The 10,543-nt window shown below is 41.2% G+C and overlaps 1 protein-coding gene across 2 annotated transcripts; it reads left to right on the plus strand.

Moving 5' to 3' along the window:
- The first annotated feature begins 4,116 nt into the window (after positions 1-4,116).
- On the plus strand, positions 4,117-10,105 carry LOC135549777 (protachykinin-like). Of its 2 annotated transcripts, XM_064980064.1 has the most exons (5): positions 4,122-4,765; positions 5,674-5,776; positions 6,011-6,034; positions 9,028-9,084; positions 9,243-10,105. In XM_064980064.1, the coding sequence occupies exons 1-5, from the start codon at positions 4,655-4,657 to the stop codon at positions 9,287-9,289; spliced, it is 342 nt and encodes a 113-aa protein (XP_064836136.1). In that variant the 5' UTR covers positions 4,122-4,654; the 3' UTR covers positions 9,290-10,105. The 2 variants fall into 2 exon arrangements, with proteins under 2 accessions (XP_064836137.1, XP_064836136.1); XM_064980065.1 differs by lacking the exon at positions 6,011-6,034 and having other exon boundaries at positions 4,117-4,765.
- Positions 10,106-10,543: the final 438 nt, after the last annotated feature.

Raw genomic sequence — 10,543 nt, forward strand, 5'->3', positions numbered from 1 at the left:
GTTCCACTTCATGATTGTGTCCCACTTGTTGTTGATTCTTCACAAAAAAACAGTTTTATATCTTTAATTTTGAAGCTGAAATGTGGCAAAAGGTTGCAAAGTTCAAGGGGGCCGAATACTTTCGCAAGGCACTGTAGTTGGTCACCTTGTGAATATGAACATTGATTCATGTTAACAAAAGCCTTTTAGTCCCTTTGTGACAGTGACACCATTCTGTTTAAACGAAGCCCGGTCATTGATAATCTCACTCAATTCTACACAATCCCAATTAACCAAGTGACAGAAGAGACCATGTACATGAATAGAGAACAGTAGACATCACCGTGACCTAAGGCTGCATCCAAAATGGCACTAAGTGGTGCTCTATATAGTGAATAGGTTGCCCTTTCGGACACAACACTAGTTATCATGGATACATTAATCTGAATCTGTTTCAATTTCCACATGTCGTGATAAAAACCCAGGATTAACACAGACATGCATTAATCTAACATCAACGGTTTGACATTTGAGTCATTATTTCTACCATTAATAGAGCCTACACTTTCTCATGCTGTTTTGAACCTCTAATGCTGTAGGGATAATACGGAAGGGAGTGGTTTGTGGCACACACCAGTGGAGGCTGGTAGGAGGAGCTATAGGAGGACGGGCTCATTGTAATGTCTGTAATGGAATAAATGGAACGTTATCAAACACATCCAACACATGGAAACCACATGTTTGACTCCGTTCCATTTATTCCATTTTAGCCATTTCAATGAGCTTGTCCTCCTACAGCTCCTCCCACCAGCCTCCACTGATGTCAGCTCATACCGCAGTTACACCTCCAACACCATCAAAACATCTGCTATGTGGATGTCGGCCAACGCTGGTTAACGTCTTTTTGGACAGAATAATGTTGTTTCTCTCATATTTTATGTGCTGATTCACTTTAACCTCACGTATTCAGAATTCACTCTGCTTTGCCAAACAATTGCATGTATCACTGTGGGATATGTAAAATTGTCCACACACAATCAGACTATCCTTTACTCTTACTATCTGTTTATCTATCTGCAGCAGGCTGACTTGTTGATTACACATTTTATGCACCACATAATGACTCGCAATTCAAATCCACTGACACTTTCAGTAAGGTACAAAAACCACAATATGATCCGGGCCAAGAGACACATTATCCTGTTTTATATGTTTTAGGATTCATTGTTGTGGGAAAGTCTCTGTCTCTAAAAGGAGAGAGAGAGGGAGAGGATAGAAGAGGAAAAGGGGAGAAAGAGAGAGAGAATGAGAGGGAAAGAGAGAAAACGTTATTTTGTACAGTAAAAGCCCAAACAGAAACATCAAATATTTTTCATAAAGATTTTCTGACACGGGACTTGATGACAGTTGGTTGTGATCCTGTAATCTCAGAGTCCCATACAGCCCTGTGTTACATTATCAGATGGAGATAATAGTGACATGTTGAGTGATACCTGCTGGGAATCAAGCTTGATTCTATTATCTACATGGTGGTGACATAGAGCCTCACCCCGGTCACCTGCCATGCCATGCTGTGTCATATCATGCCATCATATCTCTACAGCTTTTTATATAATAATTATAGCTATGTCTGTTTCTCTCTGCCTCTCCACCCTGCTAACCTCCCCTTTATCTTCCTTGTCCACCCTGTCTACTCCTCTATCTACACCTTTACTCCCTCTACCTCCTTTTACCTCTCTCTACCTCCCTCTTACCTTTCACATCTCTCCAGCTACCTCTCACATCTCGCCATGTACTGCCCACCTCTCCCCTTCTACCCCTGCCTTTTATCTTCCTTCTTTACTCCCATAGCTCCCAGGGCTCTCCTCACATTCTTCGTCTACAGCAGCACGCCCACCTCTCACTCCTTCTCTCACTTGCTCCCTCTCCTCGTTTCTCTTTCATATTCTCTTTCGCTCAGTCTCCATCTTCCATTGTCTCTCCCACAGAATACCCGCTTCTTCTGATTTAAGAGCCCTTTCCCCTTCCTCCCCCTCCCTCTTTCCCTCTTTCCCTCTCCGGCCCTCTCTCATTTTCCCTTCTCTCTCTCCTCACTACCTCTCCTCTTTCCACTGTTAATTCGATAAGCAGTCCTAGTTGTGAGGATGATTAAAATCCATCTAAAGTGTCTTGGTGACTACAGATACCGTGGCAGCACAGATAATGTCATTAATATCAGCAGCAGCGTAAATCCATCCACCATAACTCTGTCTTCAGACCAGCTACTGCTGATGAACTCATCCTGATCCATAAATGTCATATTTGTTATTTGTAAATTGAACGTTTTAGTAATATATGCATGTGATCTAATGACAGGCACAATGTGACGAGGCAAAAGGTCAAATTTCAAAAAGAGGAGTAGATTCAGGTGTCATTAGAACACATCCTATAGGTTGGATCACTGTAAAATGTCCACATTTTGACTGGGTCGTTCCTGAAGTACTCATTGTAAATTATGCACATCATCATTGTATCTCTGTCTCAACATATGCTCAAGACTCATGCTCTTTCAATGCTATTTGTATTGTGGTGTATGTGTTATAAATGTACACATCCCACTATGTGATTGATGGTGACAGTGTGACCTATCAGATCATCCGTAGACTATATATACTGTACATGACAGTGACATTATATATATATGCATCGTGACTGAAAGACACCTCATGTTATTTATTGGTCAAATTAAAATGAGCAATTTTCCATGAACAACATGTTTAAATAAAAGGAGTCCGTCGTGGCTGGGAGAAAGGCACTTGAGTTGTCAAGCACTCGATGAGCTGCGTGGACACTGTGAACTGTGTGTTGTCAGTGTCAGTGCATCTCTCTCTTCACATCCAACACCTTTCTGCTAAACAAGCCAAGCTTTGTAATGAAAATCAGCTGGCTCCTCTCTGTCTCTGTGGGGTCAGACACCTGTTTCATTCTAATCTATTTCAGTTTAAGGGCTTTATTGGCATGGGAAACATGTTATAATTGCCAAAGAAAGTGAACTAGATAATAAACAAAAGTGAAATAAACAATAAAAATGAACAGTAAACATTACACTCACAAAAGTTAAAAAATAATAAAGACATTACAAATGTCATATTATGTGCAAATAGTTAAAGTACAAAAGGGAAAATAAATAAAACATAAATATGGGTTGTATTTATGATGGTGTTTGTTCTTCACTGGTTGCCCTTTTCTTGTCGCAACAGCACAAATCTTGCTGCTTTGATGCACACTGTGCTATTTCACCTAATAGATATGGCATTTTATCAAGACTGGATTTGTTTTCGAATTCTTTGTGGGTCTGTGTAATCTGAGGGAAATATGTGTCTCTAATATAGTCATACATTTGGCCAGAAGTTAGGAAGTGCCACTCAGTTTCCAGCTCCTTTTGTGGGCAGTACATGCCTTCTCTTGAGAGCCAGGTCTGCCTACGGCAGCCGTTCTAAATAGCAAGGCTATGCTCACTGAGTCTCACTGAGTCAAAGCTTTCCTTCATTTTGGGTCAGTCACAGTGGCCACTGTGCACTCTCTGTTTAGGGCCAAATAGCATTCTAGTTTGGTCTGTTTTTGTTGTTGATTCTTTATGTGTCCTGAACCATTGTCAAATAGCCTATATCTGGGTAGAGACGAAGAAAACACACACATCTGAGAGAAGCCTATAGTGCCTATAGGGGAACCTTGTCTGTGTGCTTTTAGAGAAGGGGTTATGGATTTTTTATTTTTTTATGACTAAATGGTTATGGATCACTACAAATGAGGTCACTACAAATGAGGTTCTGTATCTAAGAGAAAAAATATTTTTATTTTCTCATCATGCAACACATTAAATTCTAATAAGGATGACACCACTTTTAGGACAGCTTAGCAATTATAATGATTCAATTTCCAATGATTCATTTTTAGAAAAGTGACTTTCAGAATCCAAAGTACTGTCAATGTGAAGTAAAACATGTTCCACTGATGAGTAAGGTGCAAATCAACTTTCTTTTTATGTTGAATTTTTTGCTTTGGCGTAGGACAGGTCTTAAAGACTTACGTGAAACCTTCAACTTCAGTGCGTCATCAGACTCACTTACTTCCTTCGCTTCACTTGGACAGTCCGATTACAACGGGAACAATACAATGCCAAGGAGGGTCATAGGGGAACGTTTGAAAGTAATATTGACCATATGCAAAATATCACAACGGATATTAGTCATCACACAGCTTCGAGGAAGTACCTGTCAAGTAAATGAACTTGCTTAATTGATATAAAGCGAATTAGATACCTGTCACCCTTCTATCCCTTGCTATATAACCTAGTGCAGTACTACCGTGTGGTCACAAAGGCACAACAGGACCAAAGTGAAGGCATTAAAGAGCAGCAGAGCTCGCTTACTGGAGCAGAGATAGAACTGAGGCGAGGTTGCAACCAAGGAGGGAACATATCATTTTTGCGCACGCTTAAGGCACTTATATGGAGAGAAGATACCAATTTCCGCAGGTGTCAACATCGAGCTCTCAAAAGTCATAGAGTGGCTAAAAAACATTTAAACTCAGTTTACAAGTGCCCGGACAGCCTATTTATTTTTTTGAAAATCGAAACAAACGAAGAAAGAAGACTTAAACGGCTGAAGAGTTGCACGCAACAGATTGCTGCATCATGAAATTACTGCTACCGCTTGTGATAGCTTTTCTTGCTATCGCCCAAGTTTTTTGTGAAGACATTGGTCCAAAGGAAGATCTTGATTATTGGATGAACGATAAAATTACGGTAGGTATTAAAGATTTGATGTAAGACAAGAAAATATGTTAGGACAATTGTTTGTTAGAATCGCCTGTTAAACGAATTGTAAAAAATTGACATGGGAAAATGTAGGATTGCTTAACTATGGGGAAAATACTTTTTAATTGGATGGCATGGTTTTGTTTCATCAAAATTATTGAATGGAATTTCAACCAATTTCTATAAAATAAAATAAAATCTAAAATATTTGTATGCTTTTATAAAATAAGTCACCTGTTTGGAGAGTTTGGTCATGCGTAATTGCGCATGTATACCGACAAAACATCAAACATTCTACCAGCAACACAAATTCTATGTCAGTGAAAGATGTATTATGATTCAATGGGGATAAAGTATGAGCTCTTAGCTCAGTGTGCTTCCACCATTACCTTAGTCCCAGAATTAAGCTCTATTCACATGTAGTGCACGTTCTCCCTCTGACATTGCGGGTTGGCCGCCTGCCAAGTCTCCGGGCGGGGCTCTTATTTCTCATCATCTGCAGTCGGTTTGGGAACATTCGGCAGGTTACGCAAAGCGTTTTAACAAGGCGGGAGGGCTATACAATAGGGAAGGAACCAACGGAATTGGTTAATTGATGGGCACTTTAATGTGCATGGCCCATTAGCCATAGCAGCGGTTGGACTACTATTTAGACTAATGCTGACCTGTAGGCTACCCCGTCAGATAAAAATAGGTCGGATATAAAAGTTTACACCCGTCTTTACTGTTTTATATTGATTGCTCTGCGAGATTAGATCTAGTGCTATACAAGTGTACAATATTTTACGCAAAGGTATAGGTTGGAAGGCAATAAGGGAGTCAGTTTCCCCACCCCTCGTCCTATCCCCTTCTCTGGTGTCTAATGTTCCATTAATTAGATTTTCTCCCTCGTGCAGGACGAGTGGCTGTCATCTGACCCATTCGGAGAGATACTGCGGAGAATGACGCGGAAACCGAGGCCGCATCAGTTCTTTGGCCTAATGGGGAAACGCTCCTCCGGTAAGACTGTGCTTCCTCGCGCCTCGCCCTGTCCTCACCCTTCACGCTCTTGAAGGCACTTTCCCGTTTATTGAAATGAAATGGAATGCCAATATTGATATGCATTATTAATGCCTTTAATAATTACATATTGTATATCAATATACTTACGCACGTTTTGTAGCGTATTCATACATTCTTAAATTAGATAATTATAGGCCTACATTGACTGAAGTCCCCCCTTTATTCCAACAGCAAATCCACAGATAACCCGAAAAAGTAAGTGAAAAACGTATTAATAATTACTTAATTCATCTTTTAAATTAATCTTGGAGAACATTTCCCAGAAAATGTTGCAATTGTCCATGCATACCAACGAATTAAGCCATGATTTAGTTATAATTCGTTTTCTGACATTATGTTACAAATGGAAAGGGACTGTGTGGGCAGTGTGTAAGGCAGGCAGGGGAAGCCAATCAGGACATTTGGCAAAGTTGGGGAAAATCTATTGTGACATCAACCCAAGTGATGATGGCTTTATTTGCACATGGGCCAGGTGGCCCATGTGACAAGTGATGAAGTGTGATGAGTTAACTCCATGAGTAGGCGGAATTAGGGATGACACAGGTCCTTCACCTGTACTTCACCTGTATTTCACCTGTACTTCACCTGTATTTCACCAATACTTCACCTGTATTTCACCAGTACTTCACCTGTACTTAACCTGTACTTCACCTGTATTTCACCAGTACTTCACCAGTACTTCACCTGTATTTCACCAGTACTTCACCTGTACATCACCTGTATTTTACCAGTACTTCACCTGTACTTCACCTGTATTTCACCTGTACTTCACCTGTATTTCACCAGTACTTCACCTGTACTTCACCAGTACTTCACCTGTACTTCACCTGTACTTCACCTGTATTTCACCAGTACTTCACCTGTATTTCACCAGTACTTCACCTGTACTTCACCTGTACTTCACCTGTACTTCACTTGTACTTCATCTGTACTTCATCTGTACTTCACCTGTACTTAACCTGTATTTCACCAGTACTTCACCTGTATTTCACCAGTACTTCACCTGTATTTCACCAATACTTTACCTGTATTTCACCAGTACTTCACCTGTACTTCACCTGTACTTCACCTGTACTTCATCTGTACTTCATCTGTACTTCACCTGTACTTAACCTGTATTTCACCAGTACTTCACCTGTACTTCACCTGTATTTCACCAGTACTTCACCTGTACTTCACCTGTATTTCACCAATACTTCACCTGTACTTCACCTGTATTTCACCAGTACTTCACCTGTACTTCACCTGTATTTCACCACTACTTCACCTGTCCTTCACATGTATTTCACCAGTACTTCACCTGTACTTAACCTGTATTTCACCAGTACTTCACCTGTACTTAACCTGTATTTCACCAGTACTTTACCTGTACCTCACCTGTACTTCACCAGTACTCCTATGTGGGTGAGAGGAGTCGTGCTAACCAGAGGGGTGACATGATGTGAGAGGTGGGGTGAAAAGAGGGGTGAGAGGGGTGTGAGGGAGAAGACAGGCTGGTGTCACATATCCAGTGCCATAGGCCAACAGGTCCTCATTATCATTCATGGGAGGGAGAACACAAACCACATGTTGCCCAGCAGCAAAAAACTAACAAAATGCAGGGGTTGAATAATTATATTTATTTTTGCATAATGGTAAATAAAAGTAGATAGAGAGAGAGAGAGACCGGAAAATAAACCTGACAAATGTTTTAATTAAATCACAACCCACATAGCTAACAGGTCGTTTGATGGGATTTTAGGATGCAGTAGGTGGTAGTCTTAGTTCTGCCTTGAAGACAACTCTAGTCCCTCGCTAGGGTACATAGTCTTAATTCTGCCATGAAGACCCCTCGCTATGTCTCCCCTCTGTTCAGTCATTGAGGCATTTCCTTAATGACTTCCCCACTCAGCGATATGAGGCAGCAAGTACGTCATAAATACGTGTTGACCAACGTGTTGCCGGAGCCTTGATGCAGGCATGACTATGTCAGTCATTATAAGCAAAGAGAGAGAGAGTGAAGGAGAGAGAGAGTGAAGGAGAGAGATAGAGGGAGAGAGAGAGTGAAAGAGAGAGAGAGTGGGGGGAGAGAGAGGGTGGGAGAGAAAGGGGAAGAGAGAGGAAGAGAGCGAGTGCTTCGATCAATGCCCCAAGGACATTTAGGCGTTCAATTATATTGGTTACGCTGATGATGGAAAGATGGACCCGAGCAGCTCACCCTTCCATTGACACAAACCTATAATATATACATTGTACAGTGTGCATATATATAAATATAATATGATCTATACCTTTTAAGATATATATAGTATGTTACACACAGCGAGGGGCCAAGCACTTATGATGTCCGGAGGGACAATTGAGAAGTGACTCATGACTAGACCACCAATGGAAGATGCACATGATTCCCATATCTCTGATGGGAATATTGAAGCATTTAAGTAAATTGATCACATTTGAGTTTACCCCACTTAATTTGAATGAGTATGATGGGTGTGTTGACAGATAGGGTATCCCAGGGTCCTCACGCAGAGTTTTATAACACCACTACTCCCCCGTCTTCCCTACATCCTCCCCCGTATCCCCATTCCCTCCACCCTTATATTATATTCCATTAGGGGGATTGACAGAGGCTGACAGAGACAACAGTCAGTCTGGGACGTAAATGTCCCCTCAGTATGTACATCCTATCCCTGCCCTCTTAGGAAAAAATCTCCAATCACAACCCTTTGTTCCAAAACCTGTGGGTGGGCGCCACTCTATCCCTCAGTCACTAGGGCAAGGGGATGGAGTCCGTCAGTCAATTTGTACGATACTAGAGATCAGTAGGAGAGGTCACACTCTGTCACCATCGAGGTTATACACCAGGCATTGCATCGCTAACAAAAAATGATGGGTCACAATTTATTTGGATAGTCCCATATAGATGATCTACACATGGTCATACTATCAACACACTATTTGTTGATAAGCAACCGCTTGCTAAGGTAACGGTTAGGTTTAGAATAAGGGTAAGGGTTAAGGTTAGGGCTAGGTTTAGTTTAGGGTTAGGGTATAAATAATATTGGCAGTTATTGGAAGAACTCGCAACTTTTTGTTCTGCACACTAGTCACTGCATCACTCGCTGTCTGTAATTGCAGTGACAATGGTTTTAACTGTTATGGGAAGAAACTCACACATTTTTCTCCTCTCTTATCTTCTCTTTCAGGGCATAAAATTAACTCCTTTGTTGGACTGATGGGTAAGAGGAGCCAAGAGAAACCAGGTAAGGGCCTCTTATGAGCTTTTTACACGACTGATCGAACCGAGCTGTTCTTAGCTGGCCTGGTTACAAATCCACAACAATTGCTGGATCTGTGCTTAAAATGACAATCTGAAAATAAACTGTGCTGTGTTATTTACAAGCTTTCTCTTCAACTACAGATTCATATGAGTGGAACGCACTACAGAACTACGACAAGCGCCGTTAACCGGTTGGTCTTTCTTCAGTCCTCTGCTATTGGTCCGCTTCTCATCCAGTCATTCCTACAGACAAGTGGAAGGGGTGTCTGATGCCGAGTTTTGTTTTCTGCAAAATAAGGATAGTTAGTCAAAGTTATTGTAAGTTAGCATAATAAAATGTCTTGTTTTCTCATCGTGGTTTTGTAGCTGTATTGTACCTGACAGTGCCAATTTAATTTGTCCAGGAAGAAGGGAGCTCAAAGGAGGGCAGGAGTTTGATCTGAAGAGGGTTACAAAATGTCGGTTGTTTTCCCCAAAATTCACAGGTTTTCCGTAAATCTCGGTTTTAAGATTAAATCAGAAGGGAAAATCGTAAACCAGAAATTCTCAGAATCCTCCGATCAGGATTTCTGGGAAATCCTGGGACATTTGGGAAAGTTTGCGGAATTTTGCCACGCGCGGTGTGATCTGGTACTCCTACCGTCCTTTACAGAAACATAATGTTATTTAATGTATGTCACAGTATTAGTGCCATCAGCATAACATATGTTCCAGAGAATGCTATTGTCATGGAACATCAAAGCAAAGCTCTACCCCAGGGTATGTAGAAAATTGCGCTGCCAAGCCCACTGTCTAGTGCCTCATAAATGATTGTGCTGTACGCTCTGGTACATGCTGTGGTACACACTCTGGTACATGCTGCTCTATCAGGGCACGCTCTCGTTTAAATTGACTGTAAATCAATATGTCATGTTTATAAAACCAAGATGTATGGTATGATATGACAGAATACTTGTGTGTGATTATGGCTTGATATATTAAAATTATTTTCTTTATTGGTGGAACGTGAATTTCTTATTTTCACCGATAGGAATATGCTGTGAAAGCGAAGAAAGGCAATTGTTCAACGGATGTAGATATCGTGGAGTGGTGCACCCTCTGAGGGACAAAGAAAGTAGCACACAGAGTTGTAAAATTGGGCAACCCCTCCCTCTCACACTGAAGAACAGACAGTACACACATCCAGGTACTTTCCACGGGTGCTGGAGTTGTAGGCAGACTCATGGAAAACAGAAAGCAAAACGCTACACACTGCTGCTCATGCTCTCAGGTTATATTTATTTACAACAACGTTTCGACCCTTAGGTCGTCATCAGGCATCCATATCCCAGGTGGGGGTGGAAGGTCCTATATATAGGAAACTATAAAAACGGTTTCAAGTCAAACTCCTCGTTAAGGCCAAGAGGAGACAGTGTGTTGAGCCTGTGTATCCAGAAAGATTC

This window comes from Oncorhynchus masou, chromosome 12 (assembly GCF_036934945.1).
Source record: "Oncorhynchus masou masou isolate Uvic2021 chromosome 12, UVic_Omas_1.1, whole genome shotgun sequence".
Lineage (NCBI taxonomy): Eukaryota > Metazoa > Chordata > Actinopteri > Salmoniformes > Salmonidae > Oncorhynchus > Oncorhynchus masou.